A 12,756-nucleotide genomic window follows, 5' to 3' on the forward strand; every position below is an offset into this window, starting at 1 on the left:
GACCTCATCTCTAAAGAAATTTAAAAACCTGCCTGGAGACAACATGGGGTCCCAGTGTGATGCTGACAACTTAGAGTACCACCTTACCCTGACGTCTGCACTGTTTGCTCCCTGCACGGCACCTTAAAGTGAAACCTACCTGTATCGGGCACCTATGGAGAGAGTCTCTCCTGCAAAGGAAAGACCCTTTGCTTAAACATTCACATGGTAGCAGAGAAAACATGACAGCTTCCTCTAATTAACCTACTAGTCAAATCCTTCACCTACAAATATGAATAAATAACCAAAGCTTACTCAACATTTAAACAGTACAATAGAATCAAGACGAACACATACTACAAACAATACTAAAGGATAAAAAAGAAAAATCAAACAAAGCTCTAATACATATTCCTAGGGACACTCAAGTAGATACTGCACCCATTTTTTTAAAATTCAGGCTGCTTTTTAAAAAAGCAGGTGTTCCCATTAAAAATAGGTGTTCCCACTGTGGCTCAGCAGGTTAAGAACCCAACATAGGTGTGGGTTAGATCCCTGGCCTCACTCAGTGGGTTAAGGATCCAGCGTTGCTGTGAGCTGTGGTCTTGTTTGCAGAGGAGGCTCAGATCTGGCATTACTGTGGCTGTGGCATAGGCTGGCAGCTGCAGCTCCAATTGGACCCCTGGCCCAGGAACTTCCGTATGCCACAGGTGACCCTGAAAAAAAAGAAAATAGAAAAAAAAAAAAAAAAAAAAAAAAAAAAAACGGTCTTAATTTTAAAAAGGAGAAAATAAATATTTTTGAAAATTAAACATATAATTGTTAAAAATCAGAAAGGCTGAAAGGTCATAGAACTCTCATTCAAAGGGTGAAAAATATGAAAAAAAAGTTAAAGAAACAAATAATCCCTTAACTGTCAAAAGTAATTCAAGAAAGAACATTATAAAAATGTGTAAGGATGGAGTGGAAACAAATCCAACTAGGAACCATGAGGTTGTATGTTTGATCCCTGCCCTCGCTCAGTGGGTTAAGGATCTGGCATTGCTGTGAGCTGTGGTGTAGGTCACAGACGAGGCTTAGATCTAGCGTTGCTGTGGTGTAAGCCGGCAGCTGTAGCTCTGATTAGACCCCTAGCCTGGGAACCTCCACATGCTGTGGGTGCTGCCCTGAAAAGACAAAAGACAAAAAAAAAAAAAAAAAAGTGTAAGGAGGAATAAAAAAACTATAAAAATAGAATCTGAGAAGAAAATTTCCCAGAGCAAAAAAGACATCAATCTTCTGATTGAAAGGTCACATCAAGCACCCCCAAAAATTTAAAAAGACCCATACCCAGATATAACCTAAACAAATTTTAGAAAAAGAAGTACAAATAGAAAAAAGCTTCCAGAGAAGAAAAAAAGATTTCTTAGAAACAAATGAGAATCGATTTTGAACCTTTCATCAATGGCATTTGGTGTTATTGAAAAAAAGGACTTTTAAAATTGTGAGAGAAATCAGAGTTCCCATCTTAGCTCAGGGGAAATGAATCTGACTGAGGATGCAGGTTTGATCCCTGGCCTTGCTCAGTGGGTTAAGGATCTGGCACTGCTGTGAGTTGTGGTGTAGGCTGCAGACGTATCTCGGATCTGACACTGCTATGGCTGTGGTATAGGCCAGCAGCTACAGCTCCAATTCTACCCCTAGCCTGGGAACCACCATATGCCGTGGATGTGGCCCTAAAAAGACAAAAAATAAAAATAAAATAAAATAAAACTGTAAGAGAAATCGAGTCTTATTCAGCCTTAAAAAGGAAGGCAATTCTGACACCTGCTCCAACATGCATGAACCTGGAGGATGTCATGCTGAATGAAACACACTGGGGCAGATACGGTGTGATCCCACCTGTATGAGGACCTAATGGAGTCAGATTCACAGAGATAGAAAGCAAAATGGGGGCTGCCGGGGCTGAGGGAGGGGGAATGGGAGTTGTGCAGTTTGGGAAGTTTTGGAGATGGATGGTAATGATGGTTGCACGACAACGTGAAGGTACTTAATGCCACTGAAATGTACGCTTAAAATGGTTAAACTGTTAAATACTTTTTTCCCTTTCCCGTACCCTTAAAATGATAAAATTTATGTTACATAAATTTTGCCACAACTTTAAAAATTAAAATCAAGAAAAGAATTCTGAGGGAAGATTACTTTGAACTTGGCTTTCAAAAGAAATGGCAAAATAAGAGCATTTAATCTTTGAAAGAAATCACAACATTATTTTATATATAATTTTGGAGTTTAAGACAGATGGTTTAAATGTTACACATTTATCCAGATAAGACAATAAGTAACTCCCCCCCACCTCCACTGCCCTGAGGCACATGGAGTTCCCAGGCCAGGGATCAGATCCAGGCTATAATCACAACCTATACCCCAGGTGCAACAACGCCAGATCCTTTAACCCACCATGCCTGGGATTGAACCTGTGTCCTGGCACTGCAGAGATGCTGCTGATCCCGTTGTGCCACATCAGGAACTCTAACAGTAAGTAACTTTAACTTACTTTTCTGCTATTCTTATGGCAAATACTAAGTTTAAATTATCCCAAATCACAGCAGAAATTGACACAGCATTGTAAATCAACTATACTTTAATAAAGTAATTAGTTAATTAAAATAAAATAAAGTACCCAGGAGTTCCCATCGTGGCTCAGTGGTTAACGAATCCAACTAGGAACCATGAGGTTGTGGGTTTGATCCCTGGCCTTGCTCAGTGGGTTGAGGATCCGGCATTGCCATGAGCTGTGGTGTAGGCTGCAGATGCCGCTCGGATCCCGAGTTGCTATGGCCACGGTCCGGCGGCTACAGCTCTGATTAGACCTCTAGCCTGGACCCTCCATATGCTGCAGAAGCGGCCCAAGAAATGGCAAAAAGACTAAAATAAAATAAAATGCCAAAGACCTTCAGGAGGCACTACCAATACACAAACAAAACATGGTGGGGAAGGTTCTTTCTCAGATGCTGACTCTGACCCCTGTGGCTCCCTGCAGGCACCCCTGCTCGTGGGGCTCCCCTCCCCTGCAAACCTTGATGAGGTCTCCAACTTCCCTCTTCCCATTCACTCTGCGACCCACTCCACTTGGCCTTCTGCCCCCGCACCCCCCACCCCGCCAACCAATTGCACTAAAACAACTCTCACGAGGTCACCAGCACCGCTCTCTTGCCAAGCTACCTTCACTACTCTCATCTTTCTAGACCTCTCAGCACCACATCAACCCTCTCCTTCGACCCTGTGACCCACACACTCACCAGCCGCCACTACCACCCACGGCATTTAGTCCTTAGATTCTTTCTCCTGCTTTCTCACATTCTCTGCCAAAGTAATCACTTCCACCCTTGTGACTTACAATACACTCTGGATGTCTACAATTCTCAAATATTTCCCACCTCTGAGCTTCAGAGACCACTTAACATTTCTCCTGAACATATCCCAGGTGTCTCAAACCTAACATTGCTGAAGGAGCATCCCCACCTCTGTAAGTGTAACACCATTCATCCAGTCCTTCAAGTCTAAGGCCCAAGAGTCGGTAGTTAAGAACATATGCTCTGGAGCCAAGTGGATCACAGTACAACTCTGTCATTTTCTTGGGTAAGTTAACATCCTTATGAAAGTAAAGAGTACTTACAACAGTAAATGCTAAGTAAATCAGCACACAGTAAATTTACAATTATTGTTGTTCTGAATTCTTCATTCCCTAATTCCCGTCAGTAATTTGACCATCGAAATATCCTGAAGCTGTCCACTTGTCTCCATCTCCACTGCTGCTACCCTCATCCAAGCCACCCTTGGCCACCTACTATTCAAACTGCCTTATTGTTTTCTCCCTCCTGGTTCTTAACCCCATAATCCATTCTCCACATAGCAGCCAAAGTGACTCTTCCAAAATGTAAAACAGATATAGCTCCTCTGCATTAAACCCTCCAATCTTCCCAGTATCCCTAACATAAAGTCCAAATTCCTTACCTTGGTCTCCAATGCCCTGCGTCCATGGTTCACAACCCTAGTCACAGGTTAGACTCGTCTATGGAGTTTTAAGATTCTGAACCTGTTAAGTCAGAACCTGTAGGTGTGATGCTCATCAAAACTTAAAAAGCCCTTCAGGAGCTCAGGTTGTGGCTCAGTGGAAACAAATCCAACTAGTATCCATGAGGATGTGGGTTCCATTCCTGGCCTTGCTCAGTGGGTTAAGGATCCAGTGTTGCTGTGAGCTGTAGTATAGGTCAAAGACATGGCTTTGGATCTGGCATGGCTATGGCTGTGGTGTAGGACAGCAGCTATAGCTCCAGTTAGACTCCGTAGCCCGGGAACTTCCATATGCTGTGGGTGTGGCCCTAAAAAAAATTTTTTTTAATTTAAAAAAATTTTTAAAAAGCCCTCCAGGTGATACCCATGTACAGCCATGGCTGAAAAACACCACCCTAAATGAGCAGCTCCCACTTCTCCAGTTGCGGTCCTACTTATTCCCTACAGAACAGCTTTTCTTTCTCCTTCCCTCAGCGTCCCAAGTTTGTGCCTTTAGGACTCTGCGCTTGGTGTTTTCTGCCTGGAAAGCTCTTCCTCAGATCTCACAGTAGGGTCCTTCCTATCATTTAGTCTCAGCCTAAATATTAGCTCCTCTCTGAGAATTTCTCTGACATCCAATCTAAAGTAAATCACCAGAGGAGTTCCCTCCTGTCTCAGCGGGTTAAGGATCCAGCTGAATTGTCGACAAAGTCAAATTGACTGAGTTAAAGGACATTTAATTTTGCTTCCAACCAAGTTGTGGCAGACAGGTTAATAAAGAAAAAGTGACATGGGGCGAGTAATGAGGAGAAGCAAGCAAAAGAGAAAAAAAATCCAACTGCCAGATAGGTGACTTTAGACTGGAAAGAGTGATCTTCGCATGATCACTGAATTGAACCGGGAATGCTTCCCAAATAGACAAACACAAAACAACTTCACAGTTCCTTCAACCAAACTGACTCACCAAGACTACCCCTGACTGACAGCTAAGGACTTCTGGTTCCACCTCCCAGTAGAAGTGAAAGTATTACCTTTGGGATATCTCCTTTAATACCCGGGGGCAGCCGTAGGATCCAGAAGTTCCGGTTCCTCAGCAGGTTCTCCAAGTTCTCCAGGCGCCTCTGCAGCAGCCCGTACTCCTGCAGCAGGGTCCCCAGCACCGCCCACTTGCCCTCCAGCTGGTTCCCCAGATCCGCCACTGTCTTTTCACAGCTAGCCAGCTTCTTCTCTGCGGTCCCTGTCCGTCCTTCCAGGTGCAGGAGTCGCCGGCTATGGACCTCCACCTTTCTCTCTATAGCCTGCACGGCTGCCACCACGGTCCACAGGGAGATGGCTGCTGTCTGCAGGTGCGCTTCGTTTGCCGCCGGGGCTGTGGGAAGAGGCAGAGCCTGCAGGGATGTGAGGCATTCGGAGTCCCATTCGGAAGTCTGTGGGCAACGGAGAGACGAGACAAGACGTGGAGTGTTAGGAGGAGCCCTAATCCAAACTAAAACCAGATAAGGAGTACTTAAGTGGCTGACTGAGATTAATCTAAATATAGTTTAGTACTGCCTGCATAAGGCTTATCTTCAGGGAGCTCATTGGCATCAAAAACCAAGAGGATGGTTTGGGTGATTCAGGGATGGATTAAGTAAGAGAGTGAATAGGTGAAACCAGATCAAGAAGCAGCTGACACATTCCCTGGGCTGTAGGGTGCTCTAGCCAGTCACCTAGAGGCTCAGGTTGCTGTTGTATCCTCTGTCTCTCGAAGAAGCTTAAGTACACCAGGATCTTTCCAGGTTTCACTGAGCTCACTGCCCTCTGATGAACCCCTTACTGACAGAGGCTCTGGTCTGGGCCACCACCCTGCTGACAAACCACAACCATATTACTCAGTAGTGGTTGAATAAGCTGAGAATGTCTAGTCTGGAGAAGACATCACGGCTATTTTCAAATATTTGAGGCTTATAAAACAGAAAGCTGAACAGACTTGTTTAATCCTATACTGTGTTATTCCAGAGGGCAGAACTAGAACCGGCATGGAATTTTCAGGAAGGCAAACTTTGGCCTATATACATAAGCTAGATCTTTCCAAGAAAATAACAGGTTGCCCCCTCATTGAACATATTTTGAAATAGAGTGTATAAAAAAATTCCTACAACAAATAGGAGGTTGAACGAGGATAACCTCTACAGTTTTTAACTATGAATCTGAAAACCTGCTCTCTGGCCACTACCTCCTGTCTCTCCAGCTCTCTCACTACCTTATTCTCATTTCACCTGCTCTGCAATTCCACTGAACCCTTGACCCTTCCATTTGCTCCTGGCTTATCAGCCTGCTTCAAGCTTTGATTTCAGCCAACTCTAACCTCTTCACTTATCTGTTTTTCTGCCTCACCTGCTCAGTTAACCTCCAGCTTTGAATCAGTTCAACTGTTCTCATTCTCTGCTCCTGCAGGTAGGCTGGTAAGCCTACAGAATGAAGTCACACCACTGGGTAAACTGGTGTCGCCACACACCAATGGTCTCTGAGCTCAGCAGGAATCAAACACTTCCTGGCACCACCCATGCTACGTTTCCCATCCCACAGAGGGCACACACCACAGCCCCTGGCACTCTCCTCCAACTTTCAGCACAGCACTTCTCAAACTAATGTGCATAAGCACCACCTGGAGACCCTGTTAAAATGCGGATTTCAATTCAGTGGGTCTGGGAGGAAAACTGAGGGTCTGAATTTTAAAAAACCTCCCGGGTAAAGCTGAAGTCACTGGTTCAGGGGAAGCCGCTGCTCTCAGGAGATAACTCGTCCTCCACTTGAAGAAGATGAGAGTAATTACATCTCACCTCTGTTTCTTTGCCCACCTTTCACTTCAAACTCATCAGTAACTTAGTCCATGCTTTCTTCCTTTCTTCCCTCAGGAAAAAGGTTTTTCCTAATTAAAAGTAATCTCTCCACTTCCTGCTCTGAATGTCAACCCCTTCCACATTTTTAGGTTCACTGAGCTTTTCTCTTTTTTATGGTCAATATTTCAATCTCTCCTGATTCTTCTCCGTGAGGTAGCTCTGCCCTGTTCAATATGGTAGCCATGTGTAGCTATTGAATTTGAAATGTTATTTGCATTGAGATGTGTCAGGAGTATAAAACACATGCTAGATTTTGAAAACTTAGTATGGGGAGAAAATTTTAAACTTCATCAATAATTTCTTAACAGTAATTACAACTATTAGTAACTGAAATATTTTATAGGCACTGGATTAAATAAAGCATATTGTTAAAATTAATTTCATCTACTTTTTTTCATCTACTATTACATTTACTTTTTTCTTTTTAGGCCAAACCTGTGGTATATGGAAGTTCCCCAGCTAGGGGTTGAATCAGAGCTGCAGCTGCCAGCCTATGCCACAGCCACAGCAACAAGATCCAAGCTGCATCTGCAACCTACTCCACAGCTTTGGGCAATGCCAGATCCTTAACCCACTGAGCAGGGCCAGGGAGGGAACTCGCATCCTAATGGACACTAGTCGGATTCTTAACCCGCTGAGCTGCAACTGGAACTCCTCTCTTTACTTTTAAAATATGAACTCCTTCCCTGGTGGCTCAGTGGGTTAACGATCCAGCCCTTGTCACAGCTGTGGCTTGGGTCATTGCTACGGCAGCAGGTTCAATCCTTAGCCCACAGAACTTCTGCATGCCACCGGGCGGCCCCCCAAAAATAAAAATAAAAAAATGTGACTCAGAAACTGTAAGGCTCTATATTGGCTTCCATTACATTTCTATTGGACAGGGGGGCAGAGACACATGATCACCTCTACCATATTGAAAAACAAGATTGGAAAGGGAAAAACAGGTCCAAAGGCAGAGACAGCATTCCCTCTGCTCTATTCCCCACCCCATTGCTGCTGCTCCCTCTTCTTCCTCGTCCTCTCACAGTCTGGCTCTTGACCCACTACAATGGCTCTCCTTGGGGTGAGCAAAGGCTTCTTAGCTGGCACATCCAAGGCATCGTTTGGGGTTCTATTACTTGACAAGACTGGGGTTCTGCAGGGGTCGTGTGTGCTGTCTTGGTCAGCTCTGCAGGCTTAGCAACTGATAGAGGTTTGGCACACTGCAGCCTGCAGTAAACATCCGTTTAAGGAATAAACACGCAGAAGGTAATCCCGCCCTCGGAACCTGCACCAGTCGTTCAGTCCGCAGCCCCGACAGAGGGCCTCCTGCGTGTCTGGCATGGTCATGGGAGGGGCACTGGGGATCCCTGTTCTCCCGCAGTCCTTCCACACACCTCATCTGTGGCTGTGCGAGGCTCCGGGGGAGCTGCACAGAGGCCGATTTTGTGAGGTCGGCTCCCAGGGCTGGAGAATGGCCGATGAAAACACCAAGCCAAGCCAACCCCAGTGCCCCGCGTCTGGAGCGGGGCTGACGCCAGGCAGAAGGATCTCCTCTTCACTCCTTCCCTTGCCACTGGCCTAACAGGCTCTCTCCAAACAGGATGAGGGAGCGGAACCTCACTCCCAGGCGCAGGGACCGCACGAAGGGAGAGGGGGCGAGCGGTGCCTTGGGGGTCCTATGAAGGCCTTTCCCCTGCCGGCGGGACCCCGGGGGATGTCTGCGCTCGGCCGCCGGGGCTGCGCCCTGCTCCGGGGCCCCGCGCCTGACAGGCCGGGCTCCCCGCCCTCCTCCCTTCCTTCGGGTCAGGGTCGCAGAACCCGAGGCGTCCCGACCCTTCCGGGCTCGCTGCGCTTGGCGCGCGGGCCGCCCTTACCGGAGCCGGGGCCGCCTCGGCCATGGTCCTGAGCTCTCCGGCCCGGGCCGGAGTTGCCGCCGCGCCACCCCACGCAGGCCGTCCCCCGGCCTCTCAGCAAAAGCGCCCGCCTGGCCCTGCCTTCCCCCAGGGCTCTCGCACGGCCGTCGGACCCGGCTGCTCCGGTCGCAGGGACGCGGCAGAGGGGCGGGGCGGCCGACCGCTGGAGCTCGGGTGGCGGGCAGACTCAGCAGCGCTCCGCCCGCAGCGGCCCCTCAGCTGGCGCTTTGTGGGCACCGAGCGCACCCCGGGGACGGCTCCGGCCTAGACGCGCCGCCCGCCCGCCGCGGCAGCGCGCCCCCTGCCGGCTCCGGCGGCCACTTGCGCCCCGCCCGCCGCCTGGGCTCCGCTGGTGTGCGATTTATTCTACCGATCCAAGTGGGGTCTGTTTTCGCACAAACTCAGATTGGGGCTTAGGGCCCAGCTACAAACCAGGACTCATTCTGGGGAGTGTTTTTCTTCCTGGAGGTCCAATCGGCCGGCCCTGCCGGAAGGGAGGCTCCAAGGGAAGGGCAGCCCGAGGTAGGAAGGTGGAAATGGGCGGAGTGAGAGGACCAGGTGCCTGGCAGAGCGTAGGGAGCCAGTGGGTAAGAATGAGGGACCAAGAGGCACCGATCTGTAACGAAGACGAAGTTCACCATGTGCAGAAACTGCAAACGTGGCTGCCAAGGTAAAGCGGTTCGCATCTCATGTGGCCGGTGTTAGGACCAAAACTTACTGTACAGTGGTCTTTACATTTCGGATTATTGGAGTTTTGTTTCCCTGGATCTCTGCTCACAGACAGCAAAGAACCACTTGTTATCTACGGAGGCTAAGTGTTTCAGGCAGACGGAGCGTGTATTACAGTAAGAAAACCACATAACGCCCTTATCTCAAACATACCGGTCATGACCCACAGTTCTCCCGAAACTGAATTTCAGCAAATGAATCAAGTCAGTGCCCATGCAACAGTCCGAGTATCTATAAATCACAAAAGTATGAGAACCGTCCTATTGGAGCACCGGCTCTTGAGCCTAAGTATGTAATTTGCAGTATGTAATTTGAGGTCTACTTCAAATTAATATATATTTTGGTCAAATGGTGAGTGATGGTTAAAAATGGCTGTTCTCTGAATCAGAATATCACCATAACAGAATGAACTTCGGCGGGGGGGGGGGGGAGATTTGAATTTTCTTAGAAAGGAAATTCATTTATGTAATTTTATTATTAAAAATTATAGTACTATCAACTATACTCCAATATAAAATAAAAATTAAATTAAATTGAAAAAAGATATTGGTAAAAAATGTAGTAGTTAAAAGTTTAAAATTTGAATTTATAAGAATGGCAATTGCTAGCCTGTCAACTGCTGAACACTCCATGACCATTAAACAGGGACACTTAAATAAGACACTTTCAACTGAGATTTTGGAGCATAAGGCTAGTTCTGCCAGCATAATATGGTAACATCACTAATAAATGTTCTTTCCTTTCATAGGAACTTATTAAGGTAAAGACTTTTTTTAAATTCTTGTCCTTGAAAATATGGGGAGATAGCGATGGCACTTCATGCAAGCAATTTCACTGACTCAAGTTTTATGCACCATTTCAAGAAAATCCACGGTATTTTCAGAAGCAGATTTAAGATGGTTGTACTAATATTTTATTTCTAATTTCTAACTTTTCTCCCCAAACCGATGGTATGTGGAAGTTTCCTGGCCAGGGATTGAATCCGAGCAGATAACTTCAACCTATGCCACAGCTGGCAACACAGGATCCTTAACCTACTGTGCTGGCCCCAGGGATCAAACCCTTGCCTCAGCAGCCACCCAAGCCAACGCAGATGCAATGCTGGATCCTTAACCTGCTGCACCACAGCAGGAACTCCTAATTTCTAACATTTTTGTCTGTCTGGCCACTTTAAATAATCACTGGAGAAAATTTTGTTCCTAAAGTTTGGATCTAGATATGAGTCAAGGGAGCAATTTAATAGATTTTCAAGTTAAGAAAGTAAAAGTTTTCATCTGCATCTTAGCTTTCCTTGTACACCTACCAGTTTCAGCATCTTCCCTGGAGTAGAATCAAAGGGAAATCTTCTCAACAGCAATCGTGGAGAAAGTACTTGCATTCTGAAGGCACATAAATTTATTCAGCAAGTTCCAGCAACTGCTTTCTATGCAAACAACTATTGATCATTAGTAAGTCTCGCTATGTTAGTAATGTTCTCTGGAAAATACAAAATTAAGGCCTTCTTTATTCTATAAGCTTTTGAAGGATTTAATCACTGCCGATCCGTGTTGCTTAAATATCTTGCATGTGTCCATGACAAGATAATTTCAAAAGTCCTTGTGTAGCATATAATTTGTTATTCGCTGAAGAAAAATTGTGGAAATGGTCTACAATCTTTCTGCTTGAAGCCAGTTATTTGCTATTACAACTTTTAAAGCTATAATCGGAGTTCCGGTCTCGGCTCAGTGGTTAACGAATCCGACTAGGAACCATGAGGTTGTGGTTCGATCCCTGGCCTTGCTCAGTGGGTTAAGGATCCGGCATTGCCATGAGCGGCTCGGATCTGGCGTTGCTGTGGCTCTGGTGTAGGTCGGCGCCTACAGCTCTGATTGGACTCCTAGACTGGGAGCCTCCATATGCTGCAGGAGCAGCCCTAGAAAAGGCAAAAAAAAAAAAAAAAAAAAAAAATTAAAGCTATAACCATTTTTGGAATATAGAACTGAAGGGCATAAACAAATTATAGTATGCTGTGCCTTCATCATACTTATAATCAATGATTTTGTGCATATCTCTTTACAGATTTTACATTCCATAAATATTTCTCAGAGTCAGAATCACTATGTGTGTGATACCTGGGAATCTTTCAAGTAAGGAAAGAAGAAACATAGTTGAATTAATCATTAATCCTCTATGTTGCCAAACCTAAAAAAATTAAAGTTGATTTTTCATATCCATTTGTCACACATACCAGATATGTACTGTGGTAGCGTACTTAATAATTTCAATAACATTTTGTGCACAGGAAAATATAAATTGGGAAAAAATTTAGGAATGTTCTCTAAAATAATTGAATATTTAGAATTCACAGCTTGGGCAAATCTCAAAAATCCTTTCTCTTCAACTGCTGAAAATGGTTAACAGTCAGAGTTCCCATCGTGGCTCAGTGGTTAAGAACCCAACTAGTATCTATGAGGATTTGGGTTTGATTCCTGGCCTCACTCAATGGGTTAAGGATCCAGCATTGCGGCATAGGTGGCTTCTATCCCACATTGCTGTGGCTGTGGTGTAGGCTGGCAACTGCAGCTCCAATTCAACCCCTAACCTGAGAACTTCCATATGCTGCAGATGTGGCCCTAAAAATGGGGAAAAAAATACCCTTCAGGAGCCCTCCTACACTATTTTAGGAATGTAAGTTGGTGCAGCCACTGTGGAAAACAGTATGGAGGTTCCTCAAAAAACTAAAAATAGAGTTGCCATATGATCCAGCAAGCCCACTCCTAGGCATACATCTGGACATAAATACTGTTTGGCGGAGTTCCCATCGTGGCGCAGTGGTTAACAAATCCGACTAGGAACCATGAGGTTGTGGGTTCGGTCCCTGCCCTTGATCAGTGGGTTAACGATCCAGCGTTGCCGTGAGCTGTGGTGTAGGTCGCAGACACGGCTTGGATCCCCAGTTGCTGTGGCTCTTGCGTAGGCTGGCAGCTACAGCTCTGATTAGATCCCTAGCCTGGGAACCTCCATATGCTGCGGGAGTGGCCCAAGAAATGGCAAAAAGACAAAAAAAAAAAATATATACTGTTTGGCAAGCTACCTTTATTATTTGATATGCCTGAATATCTTCTTTAGCATTAAATAGTCTTCTAAAACATAAATGTTTACATGTTATTTCATTGTACAGGTGTTTATCTATTTATACATTTAGGTTCTAATTTTTCAGCACTTCATATATTTAAGATGACTCTGCTTGTCCATAA

At 45.6% G+C, this 12,756-nt stretch overlaps 1 protein-coding gene across 1 annotated transcript in view; it reads right to left on the reverse strand.

The window, feature by feature from the left end:
• ZNF398 (zinc finger protein 398) overlaps positions 1-9,057 on the reverse strand; it is a 28,933-nt gene extending 19,876 nt beyond the window's left edge. Inside the window, exons 1-2 of the mRNA XM_003130281.7 lie at positions 8,753-9,057; positions 5,046-5,441 (exon numbers count right to left, since the gene is read on the reverse strand). Coding sequence (XP_003130329.3) covers positions 5,046-5,441; positions 8,753-8,776 — 420 coding nt within the window. The 5' untranslated portion in view covers positions 8,777-9,057. The remainder of the gene's footprint in view (positions 1-5,045; positions 5,442-8,752) is intronic.
• Positions 9,058-12,756: the final 3,699 nt, after the last annotated feature.

Source organism: Sus scrofa, chromosome 9 (assembly GCF_054392235.1).
Source record: "Sus scrofa isolate SSC_HxYL_T2T_F1_AM1 chromosome 9, Sscrofa_HxYL_maternal_Yorkshire_Landrace_v2.0, whole genome shotgun sequence".
NCBI lineage: Eukaryota > Metazoa > Chordata > Mammalia > Artiodactyla > Suidae > Sus > Sus scrofa.